This window comes from Aulonocara sp. 'chitande type north' Nkhata Bay, linkage group LG13 (assembly GCF_057382095.1).
Source record: "Aulonocara sp. 'chitande type north' Nkhata Bay isolate Kocher_YH1m ecotype deep benthic linkage group LG13, A_spYH_male_GT1.1, whole genome shotgun sequence".
In the NCBI taxonomy this organism is placed as follows: domain Eukaryota; kingdom Metazoa; phylum Chordata; class Actinopteri; order Cichliformes; family Cichlidae; genus Aulonocara; species Aulonocara sp. 'chitande type north' Nkhata Bay.
In genome coordinates this window covers 32,454,371-32,469,475 of record NC_141356.1, presented here as the reverse complement: position 1 = coordinate 32,469,475, position 15,105 = coordinate 32,454,371, and the positions used below count along the sequence as shown (strand labels likewise).

The 15,105-nt window shown below is 46.3% G+C and overlaps 2 protein-coding genes across 3 annotated transcripts; both read right to left on the bottom strand.

Moving 5' to 3' along the window:
- Window positions 1-34: 34 nt before the first annotated feature.
- Window positions 35-4,516, bottom strand: LOC147316492 (uncharacterized). Its single transcript, XM_086260005.1, has 5 exons — window positions 4,321-4,516; window positions 3,542-3,686; window positions 3,360-3,421; window positions 3,230-3,284; window positions 35-2,956 (listed from the first exon to the last, which is right to left on the bottom strand). Exons 1-5 carry the CDS (start codon window positions 4,447-4,449, stop codon window positions 1,710-1,712), a joined length of 1,638 nt encoding a protein of 545 aa, XP_086116131.1. The 5' UTR covers window positions 4,450-4,516; the 3' UTR covers window positions 35-1,709.
- Window positions 4,517-5,677: 1,161 nt separating this feature from the next.
- On the bottom strand, window positions 5,678-9,611 carry vsx1 (visual system homeobox 1 homolog, chx10-like). Of its 2 annotated transcripts, none has more exons than XM_086260007.1 (5): window positions 9,135-9,611; window positions 8,834-8,909; window positions 7,957-8,080; window positions 7,363-7,543; window positions 5,678-7,154 (listed from the first exon to the last, which is right to left on the bottom strand). In XM_086260007.1, the coding sequence occupies exons 1-5, from the start codon at window positions 9,541-9,543 to the stop codon at window positions 6,862-6,864; spliced, it is 1,083 nt and encodes a 360-aa protein (XP_086116133.1). In that variant the 5' UTR covers window positions 9,544-9,611; the 3' UTR covers window positions 5,678-6,861. The 2 variants fall into 2 exon arrangements, with proteins under 2 accessions (XP_086116133.1, XP_086116132.1); XM_086260006.1 differs by having other exon boundaries at window positions 5,679-7,154; window positions 7,348-7,543.
- Between the last annotated feature and the right edge of the window lie 5,494 nt (window positions 9,612-15,105).

Sequence of the window (15,105 nt, the reverse complement as noted above, 5' to 3'; positions counted from 1 at the left end):
GAAGCTTCTTCAGAGGTGAAACGTCTTCAAGTAACTTAAAGAAGTCCAGACGCTTTTCTTTGCAAGCTCCTTTGTCAACTTTAATCTGCTCGTGTTCACTTTTTATTGTCACATTTATTTATTAAACTACAAACAATTTCCTGTCTTGTCTTCTTATTGTTAACGGTTACATCACTTCCTTTGTGAACATAAAGAAACCATTTAAATTTGAACTAAGGTGTCCCCGGCTGAGCGTCCTCATGAAGCCGCCCGCTCACATTAAAACCTGCAGATATTTAAAAGTGATGGCACGCCTGTAAAGGCACGCACTGTGCGAGCAGTTTGGGTGTTTTGCATTTCTAAAGGAGGCTCTGTGAGCCGAGTGTCCACAGATGTGGAAAAACCTGCGGCACAGAAACAAGCAGAGCGTGCAAAACACAACTTCCTTTCTGCGTGTTTTATTAAAATGTCAGAGCGAGGTCTGAAGATCGCACACAAGACCAAACGCGTCAAACAGGAAGGCCGTTTGTCATCGAGTGCGTGAGGTCGTACTTCAGACTCAGTTTTAGCTAAAGGAAGGAGGTGATTTGTCTTTCAGCCGGCGATGAGCACGAGGACGCTGAAGAGAAGCTGCTGGATTTGTACAAAATGAAATGTCTGCAGTGGACAGATATCCATGGTTACAGCCTCGACCAATAAGGAGCACGGATGCTGTATCACAGGATGGCTGGTCAGCTGCGCAAACATCTACTGTAATCTGCACATTTCCACTTTTTTTATTCTCAGAATTTTCTTTATGTCTTTATGTTTATAAAGAGACGAGCTGAAACACGAGGCTTTCAAAGATTAGAGACAGGAAGTTACCGCCGAGTGTTTCCTGTGTGGATAACAACAGTAAAACATGACAAAAGACACGATTAATCTGACGTAAACAGCTGATTCCCGCTGTCAGCGACACTTCAGCTTTAACCCTGTGAGCGTCTGAGCACCTGACCAGCTCGCCGACGTCCACGTTAAATCTGCGGCTCCTCGCATGCCTGTCAGCCAATAAGCTGTCACAATTATTAGCCCGCATCGAAACTGGGATTAACAGCTGCAGCTCTGACACGCTGACATGGAAAACATGGCGGTCTTTAACAGGTAAACAGAGACAACAGTAGCAATCAGCGGTCGCCACGGTGATTAAACTGTTCAAACACAAAGGATCAGGATTATCTGCTGATTGGATCCTTTAATCTCACCTCTGTTCAGCTGGAAAACAGCTGGATTACATGAGCAGCTATCACAGAGGGGCACGGCCGACACAACAGAGGTCAAAGGTCACAAAGCAGGACAACTGGTCAGACGGGAAAACTCCAGGCGCTCTATTCTGAAAGTGCAGAGGAAGTCTGTGTGTATGTGGGCTGGAATCAGACTGTATATAAAGAACAGTCATTCACCTGTCAAAGAGGCCACGCCCCAAATAATGCAAACGTCATTCTTCATTTATATTGAAATTCGGCATGGCGATCATTTCTGATCTGAGTTTGTTTTCAAAATAAACAGACGTCACATGACACATAAGTTATTACCAAACAGATACGAGTTTAACGACCACGCGGCGCCACGCCTCACAGCTCCGGTACAGAGTGCGACTGTGGCCGCTGAGTTCTTGCAGTTCTTAAACACTGTAAACACAAACGGCGAGTTCTCCCACTTGCCGTTTGTGTTTACGGTTTCATCGTTTTGCTTTAAAGACTCGACACCAGCTGGGCAGCAATTATGGATCCGTCCGGGACCACCTCCTGTTCGATGCTGCTGATTGGCGGGGGGGCGTTTCCCTGCGCTCCTGTCTGCTTCACGTGAGCTTTGGTCTGCAGGTGAGCCTTGAGAAAGGTGAACAGGCGGAAGTGTTTACCGCAGTCGCGGCAGCTGTACGGCATCTCGCCGCTGTGGATGCTGCGGTGCCTCATGAAGCTTGTGGCGAGGTTGAAGGTCTTGGGGCACAGCGAGCAGCGGTACGGTTTCTCCCCGGTGTGTGTGTAGCGGTGGTCGCGCAGCAGCTCCTTCAGACGGTAGCTTTTCCCACAGATGTCGCAGTGGAAAGGTTTCTCCCCGGTGTGGCTCCGCTGATGTGCGCGGTACTGCGATGGGTTCGGGAACTTCTTGCCGCAGACCTCGCAGCTAACGATGGCGTCGACAGCGGGCAGCTCGTCGGCGGGCAGCTCGTGTGAATGTTTGCTGATGACGTGGTTTTTCAGGCAGCGGAAGCTCTTGCCGCAGATAGAGCAGAGCTGCCGCTCGCCAGTGTGCGTCGCCTGGTGGCTGCGCAGGTTGGCGGCCTGCGTGAAGCCCTTCCCGCAGGTGGGGCAGCGGAACGGCCGCACTTCCTGGTGCACCAGCTTGTGGCGTGTCAGGTGGCAGGCGTGGTAGAAGCCCTTCCCGCAGACGTCACAGATGAACGACTTGTCGAAGTGCGTGATGCGGTGCGTCTTCAGCACGCTCACGCAGGCGTAGCCCTTTCCGCAGATGTCGCAGTGGCAGCTCTTCTCGCCGGTGTGCCGCGCCTTCACGTGCAGGTCGCGATGCGCCTTGTGGTTAAACCTCTTCGGGCAGAAGTCGCAGATGTACGGCAGCAGCCCGTGTTTTTTCAGCTCGTGTTCACGCAGTTTCAGGACACCAGTGAACCGCAGGCCACACACCGAGCACGCCGGGTGAGCCTTCTTCTCGTGGTCGGCGAGCCGCTCGCTGTTTGGAAACAACATGGCGCAGTGCGAGCACTGTAGGTGAGTCTCTGTTGCCTCACCAGACACCACGATTCGAGCTCTCTTCCTGCGGCCGCGAGGCCTCTTCCTGACCCCACCCACTGCCGCTGAGGCACTGCTGGATGGAGGCGACGTCGAGCGAGCGTACTCGTGGTCATCGGCCTGAGGCGCAGACGAGGAGGGGGAGAGCTCTGTCCCCTGACCTGTTACATCACACGTGCTTTCATTTCCACCTGCAACAGAGCAACAGGAAGTCTGTGAGCGGGACGTTACTCGTAGACGGGACAGTCGGACAGCGCTCGCACATCTTAAAAAACTATCAAGTAACCTGAGAAAATATGATGTCACGGCCAATCATGATGCTTTGATTTCACGCTACAGACAACACCTTCACCAAACAGGTGCCTGTCTGGGGGTGTGGCCTACTGCATAACACCCACACTGTGGATAAGAACCTCACCTTTTTCAGGTTTAATCAGTGACAAATCAAAGGAGCGACTTCTCACCGTTAGCGTGACTCTCCAGTGACACCAGCACACACTGTGAGTCTGCGGCGGCATTCTGAAAGACACAGGACAGGTGTCAGTGCTCGCTTAGCGCTCGTTCTCTGGCAGTTTGCTGGACTCACTCACTGACCTCATAAACCAAGATGTAGGTCTGCTCTGAGGGGGGGAAGGGAGCGCCACCGCCGCCTTCGCCTGCAAAACAGGAAACAGCAAGTACACAACCTGAAGCGTTTAGGTGGTGATGTAATCATTCTTTCAGGGACCCCGTCCCAGCTGTTCAATCTGCAGCCAATCAGAGGTCAGAGTACTGACCTCCGGCTGTCTCTGAAACATCATCGCTCCCATCATGCATCTGGCCCACGTTCTCGCCGCTCTTCATAACGCTCAGATTGACCAGCTTCAGGATTTTCTCCACAGCTTCAAAACAGAGATGCTCGACGAGAGCGCCGAGTTTCTCCTGTGAGGAAAACACACACACAGTTTCATGACTCATGTTTTCTGATGATAGGTGATGGATCTTCATTGGGAATGTTCTTGTTTTTAGGTTTTCTTCACTGTCACTCCGACTCAACAAAACTGTCTGCACATGATCACACATATGAGGGGAAAAAGGTTCATATTTGGTTCAGGATATTTCCCAAAAACAATGCTGAACGCTAACCTATACTTGGAATCTGTGAGGTAAAAGCAGAAAAACAGAAAAAGCAGAAAAACAGCTCCTGCTGCAGGTGAATGTCTTTACCTGTGTGTTAAGCGAAACTTTTCTCTTTCCAACTTAAAACATGCCGAAATGTAGGCGGCTTAGATTTCAGTCACAGGTAAGAAGGAGGAGCCAATTTTCAGGCTCTAGGTCTAAGTAGTCTCGGTTGTAATGATTTGTGTCACTGAGTTAATAAATTATTGACGAACTAAAATTGGAGGATTTTTAAATGGAGCTCGGGATGATGACATCGGGACTTTGGGAGTGAGTAAACCACTTAAACACCTCGCGCTTCTTCTTCGTCTTCTCTCGCACGCACACCGTGAGCACGTGAAACCGGAAGAGCTGGAGTTGAGCTAGCTGTTAGCGAGAGTTAGCTGGGCTGGCTTACCTCGGCTTCGAGGCTTTGTCTGTTTAAAGAAGCTCCCTCCACAGCGCTGAAAATCTCCGTCACCACCGCCCTGGCCAGGCTGTTGACGACGAGCGCCACTTCATTCCTGAAAGTGCTTAAATCAGCCATTTTTTAGGAGTTCCCACTCTCAGTGGCCAGTTAGCTTAGCAACCAAACCGCTAATGTGGATAGAGGAAGTGACGTAATTGGCTTATCCCGCAGGCACTGGTCGGGAAAGGGAAGCGGAAAGTGAATAAAAGTACATTTATTGATTTTCTGCTGAATCTACTGAAGGCGTCGCGCATTGGATAATAAACATTACGAAAAATCCTTAAATTACATGATTTTAAAATAGAGTTTGGCTTACTTCAGTGTGGAATATGAACGTAAATGTGTCTTTAATGGAATAGAATAGAGATATCCTTTATTGTCCCTCACCGGGACAGGCGGAGCATGCAGATTCACACAAAAGTAAAGAATATGAAATTTAAAAAAACAACAATTAAGAGACTGTAGAGGCAGATTTCCAACATTAAAAAAGCAGGACTCACAGAAATGTGCAGCTGAGTAGGATTATTGGTGCACAAAATGCTGTATATTTGTGCTTAAAAACCAACAACAACAGACTATTTAGCAAAAATGGAAAAACTGCAAATACCAGCAGGATGTAAATACTTTATTGAGTTTGTTGGGAGCTGTGACGGAAGTCCAACAGCTGCTGGGAGGAGGGACCTGCGACACTCCTTTGTGCACTGTGGATGCAGCAGGGTGAGACCAAAGGAGCTCTCCAGTTCTGCCACAGCTTCATGCGTGGGGTGGAGACACCGTCCAAGGATTCTTCTGTCTCCTACCACCTGCACTGGGTCGAGGGGGCATCCTAGCACAGAGCTGGCCTTTATGAGCTGGTCCAACTGCTTCCTCTCAGCTGTAGATAAGTTGCCGTTCTAACAAACAACATCATGATGGCTGATGATACACGTGTAATTTAATTCAGATAACACAGAAAAAACAGTATTAAATGGTATAAAAACATTTTTATTTTCAAAGGTGCCTGTTTTTCTTCTAATACCAGCAGCAATGCCTAAAATGGAATTAAATCATATTTTCAATTCATCCTTCAGTTTCATTACATTTGTTTTATAACAGAAAGATGAAGATTAGTGAATCTCTTGGCCTTTTATGAATTTTATTTGTATTTTTTCACCTATCTGGTTAATTTGGGGTACCGCTAAGTAGGTATGGAAGTCAGTGGGTGGCAAAAGTGAAACAATTCACAAAAAATTTGAATTAAACATTTATGGTACTCAAAGTTTCCTGTTAAAACTGAATATAGAATTTGGAAACTTTATAGAATGATGCTCTTTTAAAACTAGTAGTAAATATGTGCCTCTTTTTTTTCAGCTGATGTGTAAAATTAAGTTTTAATCAGTGTTTGTGTTAATAAATCACAACAAAGCTCAGCTGATTCCAAAAATACTTCTTTATTTTCCACCCTGCTGAATCTCCACCTGTATAAGCATATACTAATAATAATAATAATAATAATGATAAAATGTTTGAAATCTTACATTTAAATTACATTCACAGAGTTTCAGTCAAGCAGGTCCAACTATAAAACACAAAAACCAACAGGAAGAAAACATTAGATATTCTCAGACTCCCAAAAACCATGGATATAAAACATAAACACACACACACACACACACACACACGTCTTTCACAGTCTTTTAGAAAAGACTCCAACCCCTCGAGGCTGATCTGAACGTCACAGCATCGGTGTTCATCTTAACAATGAACATTAGTTTCCCAGGAGCACGGCGAGCACAGCCAATCACTATTTTGTTGTTTCAGAACATAAGTTAGCATACTTAATGATTAGCATGCTTAATGCTAGTGCTCTGTTAGTATCAGGCTATTTTAGCACACTAACACTAACTAACAACACTTTGTCGCACAGTGCAGAAATTACCACCGTAGCATGCCACTAGCATGGTAAATCTGAAATGTTCAAATACTAATACAAAAAGTTAATAGTAGTGATTAAAGCTTTTTTGAAGTGCTAAAGTTTGCTAGCTGATCCTTATAGTATAACACAGGGTTTACATATATTAGCATGTTAGCTAAAAATAGCTTTAAGTAATAGCATTTTCTATCAAAATATGTTATCATGACTCATATTTTCCCATTATTTGTTTCACTGTTAACACTTGTTGACAACTGAAACTTTTAATATCATTGTTTTTCATCTAAAATCAGAACTTTTTTTGTCGCTAACACTGAGAAAATAAAGTCAGCTACAAAATGCTTACATGATCAATCCTGCTGATATTTTAACAGGTAGTAGCACACCAAAACAATATTTATATTAGCTCTTAGCTTTGTTAGCAAACCAGCAGCTAGCGTTTGAACAAACTAACTTTGCATAGTAACAAGTAAAGTTTTGGCTGCGTTTGTTTCAATTGGCTGTGCTTCCTGAAAGAGCCAATCCCATCACAGCGCTGCCTGAACAGAACACCTTCCTCCTCTTTGGTCAGATCATCTTCAGCTATGTTCGTCTGTTTCGCTGCAGCTTTGTTGCTGTGGTGAAGAGGCGGTTCTTATCGAGGCTCCGCCCTCCTCTTGCTGCTGCTGTTTAGATGAGCTGGACAGGTCAATGGCCACCTCCTCCTCCACCTCGTCCTCTTCCTCCTCCATCAGCTTGTCCTCCTCTGGCTCCTGGGCCTTGCTGGAACCTCGTCGTTCCGAGGCATCGCAGAACGAATCGGAGCGCGCCGAGTCGGACGCCGGAGGGCTGGAACACTTTTTGGACATTTCCAAAGACTTCTTGTGCATCCCTGTGGGGGCGGAGTCACATTCAGGTTCAGTCCAGTGCGAACTGCAGTGTTGTTTACATGTTTGTTCACTGCTATGGTAACATGAAAACATCCAGGCCCGTGTTACACGCAGCACTTCATTGTTTACTCTAAAGGCTTATTGATCACTGATCGGTGTGTATTGATGCTGCTGTGGTGCACGTGTGGCACTGACGTGCATGCGGCTCACCGAGCAGCCAGGGGGCGCACGATCCCATCATGCCGTTCTTGGCAGAGTTGAGGATGGACTCGGGCAGCGGGATGGAGTGTCGCACCATGGCGCCGTACAGACCGTACTCCGCCATGACGCTGCTGCGACCCCAGCACTTCTCACGCTTACGCCACTTGGCCCGCCGGTTCTGAAACCACACCTGGAAATAAAACAGGAAGTACAGAGGTCAGAGGTCGTGCCCAACACTTGAGCAGGTAAACAAATAAATAATGTGTTACACAGAGAAATAAAAACAACACGATTTCACATGTTCACAGCATTTCTCAATAAAATCAACAAAACAGAACAAAGTTCAGATCAGATTAAAGCCCAAATATTAAAAACCAAACAGCCTCTTCAAATAAATTCATTAAATCAATAATAAAAACAATTTGAAAAAAATACTTCTTTTTTTTTAATTGAGAAAACTTGTTTTTACGCTGATGTTTCCCCCTCACAGGAAATCTGTCTCTGATTTGAATGATTCAGGGTTTTCGCATTACAGATGTTCCTCGGATCAGTTCTCCACTCTGCTGATTGGTCAGATTGATGTCACCTGATCGGGACCCTCACCTGTATCCTGTCCTCGGGCAGCTCCGTCTTCATGGCCAGCATCTCCCGGGCGTACACGTCGGGGTAATGAGCCTCCTGGAAGGCCTTCTCCAGCTCCTCCAGCTGGTGGGAGGTGAACACCGTCCTGAACACAGCAGCAGACCCGATCATGTTTCATTCTTCATCACGTTTGATCTTCTTCATTACTGACATCACTGATTATTTTATTTACACTTCTAAGAATTGTTCATGACTGAAAATTAAAAAAAAAAAAATCAGGTTAAAATATGAAATCTTTTTATTTTATTATCATCATCTGTCTTCTCTCCTTAATTACTGGAACCTGATTATTGATTATTATTTATTGAATTCAGTAAAGCAGCCACGGTTTGGTTTGTTCCTCCATTTTTTTTCTATGATTTGATTGAAAATGTTTTCTGCTTTTCACTAATGGAACAATCACGATTCATCATCAACATTATAATATTTATGACACAAAGCTTTCAATAATAAAATAATAATAAATGTTTTTAATAATCACGATGAATCAAAGTTCTTTTTTCTGCTAGAAACGAATTAATTCGTAGTTTTAACTTAATTAAAATATATTTAAGCCTTGCGTGAAGCTGAAATGTGTCTTTAAAAATCTTTTTTTCGTTTCTTCTTTTTTATTTCTTCACGTTGCTGAATTCAGAATAAAAATCTGAATGTGTGTTTGGGTTTTTTCAGCGTTTTTTCTCTTATTTGTATTTTTGTCCGAATTCAACGGAAACACCGAAAAAACATGAAAAGAGCACAGAATTAGAATTTTAAAAAGGCCAAATGTTTAAAAAATGACCCTGAATTATTTCTTCGTTTTAAAAACATTCGGTTCGTTGAGTTCTGCAGTTTTCCTCACCGGTGTCTCCTCTTCTTCCTCTTCTGAGAGTTTCCGGAGGTTTTGGGGTCGTTTCGGTCCGACAGACACTCTTCATCTGCGACAGCAAAGAGAAAAAAATCAAATCTGAACGAAAAATCATCAGAAACAAAATAAAGTTGAGATAAAGGAGCCAATAAACTCGGGTCGGTGATGACGCTGAAGGCCTCGTGACTAAAACCAGATTAAAAGCCAAAAAATATTTTAGGGACGCGTCAGCACAGAACCCGAGCCGGAGCGAAGGGCTCCCATCAGGGACCCTTCTTCCAGCCTGTCTCCGTACCGGAATAGGCCTCCCGCTGGGCCTCCAGGTTCTGCAGGTAGTGGCTGTCGGGCCGGGCCTGCAGCAGCGGCAGGTGTCCAGGCAGGAAGCACGGCGCCCCGGCGGGCTGCTGCGCCGCCAGGCTGCACAGGAAGCCTAGGCCAAGGGGCAGCGACCCCCCCGGGAAGGAGAACCCGCCGAGGCCGGGACCGGCCCCGTGCTGCTCCGTCCCGGGCCCCGAGGCGAAAGGAGCCCCGCCGGGCTGCTGCCGGGCCTGCAGGTCTGTCTCCAGGCCCAGCAGGTCGGTGATGGCGAAGCCTTTGGAGCGGAGCCCGGGGCCGTGCAGCCGGCTCTTGTCGATGCCGAAACCCGGGGACAGCAGCTTCACCCGCGGCTTCTCCTCGCTGAGCTCCTCCCGCCCGGTCATCATGGAGCAGAGGAGGTGATGGAGCAGAGGAGGTGATGAAGGTGGAGAACAGAGCGGCAACGGGCGGCGGGCAGCTTTATCAGGCCCGGGATCCCAGCGGCGGCCAATCAGGGCACAGAGCAGGAGGGGGGGGGCTCAATCCCAGAGGATTAATTGCCACCAATTTCCCTCCAATCCGATCAGGATTTCAGAGGAAGAAGAGGAGGAGGAAGACTGTTTATCTTTGATGCGGCCAAACATCACAGAGCATCCACCAATCAGCTGCTGCCATCAGCACCATCAGATTTCACAAACCTAATCTAGGCTCCATCAAGGCCGCTTAAACTGTGGGGCGCGGCCCACGGGGGCCGTGCTGACAGCAGGATGGGTCTAAGGGAGCCGCAGACTGACACTGCGAAGGCTGCGGTCACGTGACCCTCGTGCACTTCTGTTTGTGCTCTTTTCATGACCCTAAAAATGACCTCTGACCTCTCTTCACAGGTGTTTGATGCTTTGGATTTGCTGTAATCTGACTTCAGCTGCTGTTAAATGTACAAAATAAAGAAAACTGGATTTTAAAAGTGCTGAAAAGTCAGTTTTAATGATCGATGAATTTTATTTACAGACAGAAAAATCTAAACTCAGCAAAATAAACTATTAAATCAAGGAAGTGAGTAAAGAATCAAATGCACAGTTCCTACTTTATCCGTTGGATTTATTTCCTGGATTTGGTGCCATTTTATTTCTTTTTTTAAACATTGATTTATTTATTTTCCTTTCTGAGGTTTTGAACCTCCACACACAGTATGTTCATTTTTTATATTTCATTTATTGTCATTATTTTGACAATAATGCTAGAAGAATTGAATAAAAGTGAAAATAAAGATAATAAAGATGATGATCTGCGGGTGGAGCGGGTGGAGCTGATGAGGATAAACAGAGAAAATCAGCTGTTTGTCTCTTTGGGCAGAAAACGAAGCTCCTGCTGATGAAAGTCAGGCTGGAAATTAGGGCCAAGTTGGCGATTAATCCCTCAGGATTGACTGCAGGCTTGCAGAGTGTGTGTGTGTGTGTGTGTGTGTGTGTGTGTGTGTGTGTGTGTGTGTGTGTGTGTGTGTGTGTGTGTGTGTGTGTAAGAAGGTAAAAATGGTCAACTGGTTTTAAAAGCAATTAGAGGAATCTGCTTATCAGAGATAATTAAAGCAAATTTGGGTTGTTTTTAAATCCCTCTCTGTTCTCCTTCTTCTTCTCTTTTTTATTGTGGGCGTCACAGTTTGAGCAGATTACAGATTAAATCATCCGATGCGTTCATGCGCTCGTTAATGTGCTCGTGTTAAATTAGAGCAAAGAAGCTCATTGCTCTCACTTCATCGGGACGCCCGAGTCTCCGACATTCGAGCGCCAAACAAAGTCAGAGGTCGTGTCCAAATTCATGGGCTGCATCCTCCTGAGGACCCGGCCTTTGCGGTCTACGTGGGCCGGGTCCTCAGGAGTCGGGAAGGCCGGAAGTAAACGGCTGTGAAATTGGACGGTCTCGCCTTCAGATTAGCGTCGCCGCTGTCTCGGTGGAGTTTAACAAACTCGGCCGTCTGCTTCTTGCTATCTAAAATATAACAGGACACTGGCGTAAACTCTCGACCGTCTCACACTTCTGTTTAATCAGTTTTCTGTTTGACGTTTAGTCAGCTGTGTGAAAACCAAGGAGGAACCCACCCGGGGGATTAATAAAGTTTTATTTTATCTAATAACTTTGATCTCAACCAAACCGATTTACTCACGAACAAACAAAACACTGAAAAAAGCCAAACAATAACATTTTAGGTTGTCTAAGTGACTTATATATCACGTTTAACCTGAGCAGCGAAACTCCGCGGTGATCTGAAAATGATGTGCCGGAGTTGTGCCGTTCTCGGCGGCTTCAGTGACCCTCGAGCTCCCGGCTAGCTATCGAGCTGGTGGGTAGCAGACGCCTCTGAAAACGTCGAAGCACTTTTGCAAATATGCGATATCTTGATAAACCGAGCAGATATTTGATGTTTACACAGCTACTTTCTCGCCTGAAAATATGTTAAACGCTTATTTTGTGACCCAGAAAGAATAATAAGAGTAATATTAAAATTAAGCAGCGGCCGCCATTGTTGGAAACTGGAGTTTGGCTGGGTCACGCTATGAATTCTGGGCACGCTGGAGAGATTATATCTCTCGGTTGGCCTGGGAACGCCTTGGTGTTCCCCCGGATAAGCTGGAGGAGGTGGCTGAGGAGAGGGAGGTCTGGGCTTCTCTGCGTGGGCTGCTGCCCTCGCGACCTGGCCCCGGATAAGTGGAAGAAAATGGATGGACGTCAGTGTGACGCAGCCGTTATCGCCCAGAAATCATTTTTAAAAAATCAAATAAGAAACTAGAGAAACACGAGAGACGTACTGAAACAGAGCTGCACAGGTGAACCTTCACGTGCACGCCAAGAAGAGGAGGAGGAAGCTGATTGGATGAGCGGTGGAATTACTCAACCTCAGCTGAAAGTCTGTAGAGTCTGTACCTGATTACTGACGAGAGCTGAAACATCTGTGCACATCTGTGTCCAGGAGGAAAGGGGGAGACCCTGAACGCACCGCGGCGGCCTGCAGAGCCCACGAAACGTTCACAGACATCAGAGAGTTTATCTGCCTGCACTGTATTTGAGCTTACATGTGTTTGATTTTTACAAAACTTCACCAAATTACAGTTTATGGGTTTTTGTGTTTCTTATTTTATTCGTTCAGTTATATTTAATAATTTTTTTATCCTTTAGTGTTTTGCTTTTTATTGGGTTGTTTTACCTTCAGTGTAATTATTTTTTCTGTCTTAGTGTTCAAATCTGGTTTTAACCTTTAACCTTTGTTGCTGTTTTAATGTTTATGTTTTGTTCATCATTTTATTTTGAGGTTTCATGGTTTTATTTGTGGAAACATCACGTTTGAAATCTGAGACGGCTGAGCAAAAACACGATGTTCTTCTTCTCTGCCGCTTTAATCAGCCGCTCACATTTGCAGGAAGATGAAAACAGAGCTCGGAGGGTTCATCAGGAGACGCCCATCTCGCCCCGCCGCTCACAAACAAGATGATAACAACAACGAGCAGAGGCGACACGGCTCGTTATCTTCTTTAATCTGAGGGCGCTCTTTGTTATCTCACTGATAACAAAACTGCAAAAACAACTGAGCATTCATGCGCCGGCCCTCGGCGTGCTGCAGCGGCGGCCCTCGGCGTGTGCTTGAGACACCCTCGGCGTGCTGCAGCGGCGCCCGCTCTGACTCAGTGGATCTCTGTGGATCAGTGTGTCCTGAACCAGCTCAGACACAGACTGTATATAAAAGACGGACAGCGCTTCTGTGAAACGTGAACTTAAATCTGAGTTTGTCCTGACAGACGCGCAGCGCTGCAAACGTTTCTTATCAGAGCTTTTCAATATCGATGACGTGCAGCGGAGGAGGAAACAAAGGGGGAGGAGCTTCAGGAAGCGCAGCAGAGTGGCTCGCGCTGGGATATCCGTGCAGCAGGTGGTTTCTCCGTCTTCACCACGTTAAACCAAATTTTCATGGCTTCTGCTCGTGATGGCGGGGGGCGGGTTCGTTGATTATTTTGGCGCCAAGCCCCTCTGGGTGAAAGGAGGAGGCGGGTTTCCCCTGAGAGCGTGGACACGCCCACATAAAGGAGCAGCAGGAGCATCCATTTGTCAGGCTGCCGTAACCTCCACACACCAGCCTGACCTCTGACCTCTGCATCAACAGCAGCTAAACGCAACAATAAGACTGTGAGAGGCACAGCCCTGCAGAGCAGTCATCAGATTTTACTTTTGCATCATGCTTATCAGCTGGTGTGATGGAGAGGTCAGAGGTCAAAGCTGACCGTTTTCTACTCTGTGGTGTTGGCGGCGCTGACACGTGCTGACACGTGAGCGTCTGTGACTTTCATGAAGTCTCAGTTATCGTTTCAGCGTAAAGAAATAAACCAACAGTGGAATAATCTGATAACATCGCTTTCTAAACTGTAAACAGAGCGCTCCATTCTGAGGAACAAAAACAGCTAATCGTCTGAAGACAGCGCGCGGAGGCGTGGCCTGTGACCGCACCACAAAACACCTGAGAGCTGGGGCTGAGAGCACGCCGTAATTCTGTCTGCAGGAGGCGGCAGGACGGTGAGGTTAGCCAGGCTGAAGCACTGCGAGGAGGAAACCTGCACCAAAGAGCCGAGACAGCTTTATAGGCAGGAACGCAGCAAAGGGGAGGAGCTTCATGTCGAGCTGGGAGGAGCCCCAGCACACTGACACCGGCGCCGCCTCCTCTGAGAAACGTTCTTGATGTAACTGAACACACTTCCTGGACTCGCAGTGATGTCAGTAAGCCCGAGAGCTTCACAGCTGACCTCTGATCAGCGGTGACGCGACCAAAGCTGCGCGTTAATTACAGAAAGAACAAAATGATGAGGGATGGAGATAAAGTGATGAGAAGCTCAGAGAAATATTCAGACCTTAATCTGAAGATTATTTAGCGCTCGTAATCAATCAGTTTCCTCCGGCAAATCTTGGTAATCCACGCTGTTTGAAGAGTGAACATAAGTTTGTGCGGTGATGTTTAATCCAGCCTCAAACTGATGTTCTGCTTCAGTTTATAATCTGCACACAAAGAAGAAAGAGCGGAACAGAAAGCAGAGGAAGAAGAAGATGAAGAGGCGATTGAGGCTAAAATGGAAAAGATTAAATTATCTCATAATTCAGAGAAAAGCTTCCACAGCCGTCAGTAAAACCTCAGTTATGTTAACAATAAATCACAGCAAGGTGATTAAAGCCTGCACGCTCGCTAACATCCAGCAGGGAGTGCATAGAAGTGTGTAAGGAAACGAGATGACCTCTGACCTTAGTAAACTGTGTCCTGATTGGTTTCTGCTCCAGCGTGCCTTCTGCTGCTCGTCTCTGCACTCCAGGGCTGTGTCCCAATTCAGAGGGTCGCACGCTTGAAGTACGCATTTCAATGCGATTACGTCACAGCGACGCGACGACGGCTGTCTCAATTCAAAGTGTACTTCAAATGTGGCGTCGATTTCCCCAAATATCAAGCGTGGTCCGGTGCACGCTTCGTGGTCCCATATATCCCACAATCCATAGCGCGGCGGTGAGTGTGGATAATTTTGCCGCAAAATCCGGCAGAAGGGAGCGGCCGAAGAGTGAACTGTCAAAAGTACTGAATATGATGTCACTTATTTATGTGCGAAAGTTTAATAACGAAGAACATTAAAACATTACTGTTGGCCACATGTCGGCAAAGTTACAAACATTAGTGACGTTTGTACTTTCAGCGTTAACTTGGTTTTAAAGCCTCTACATATATATATGTTTGTGAAGGACTGCTAGGAAAGTTTAACTGTCTGTGCTGAATCAGTCTTATTAGGTAATGTTCAAATAATTTTATCATTCCAGTGTTTCCAGTGTGAGAGAAAGTACTCAGGGCCTTCAGGTTACACACTATGAAAGGCAGCAACAAGTTTAATGTTCAGAAACCTAAAGTCTGTATCAGCAGCAGGATGGAGCTAAAATAAATGTTGGTTTCAGTT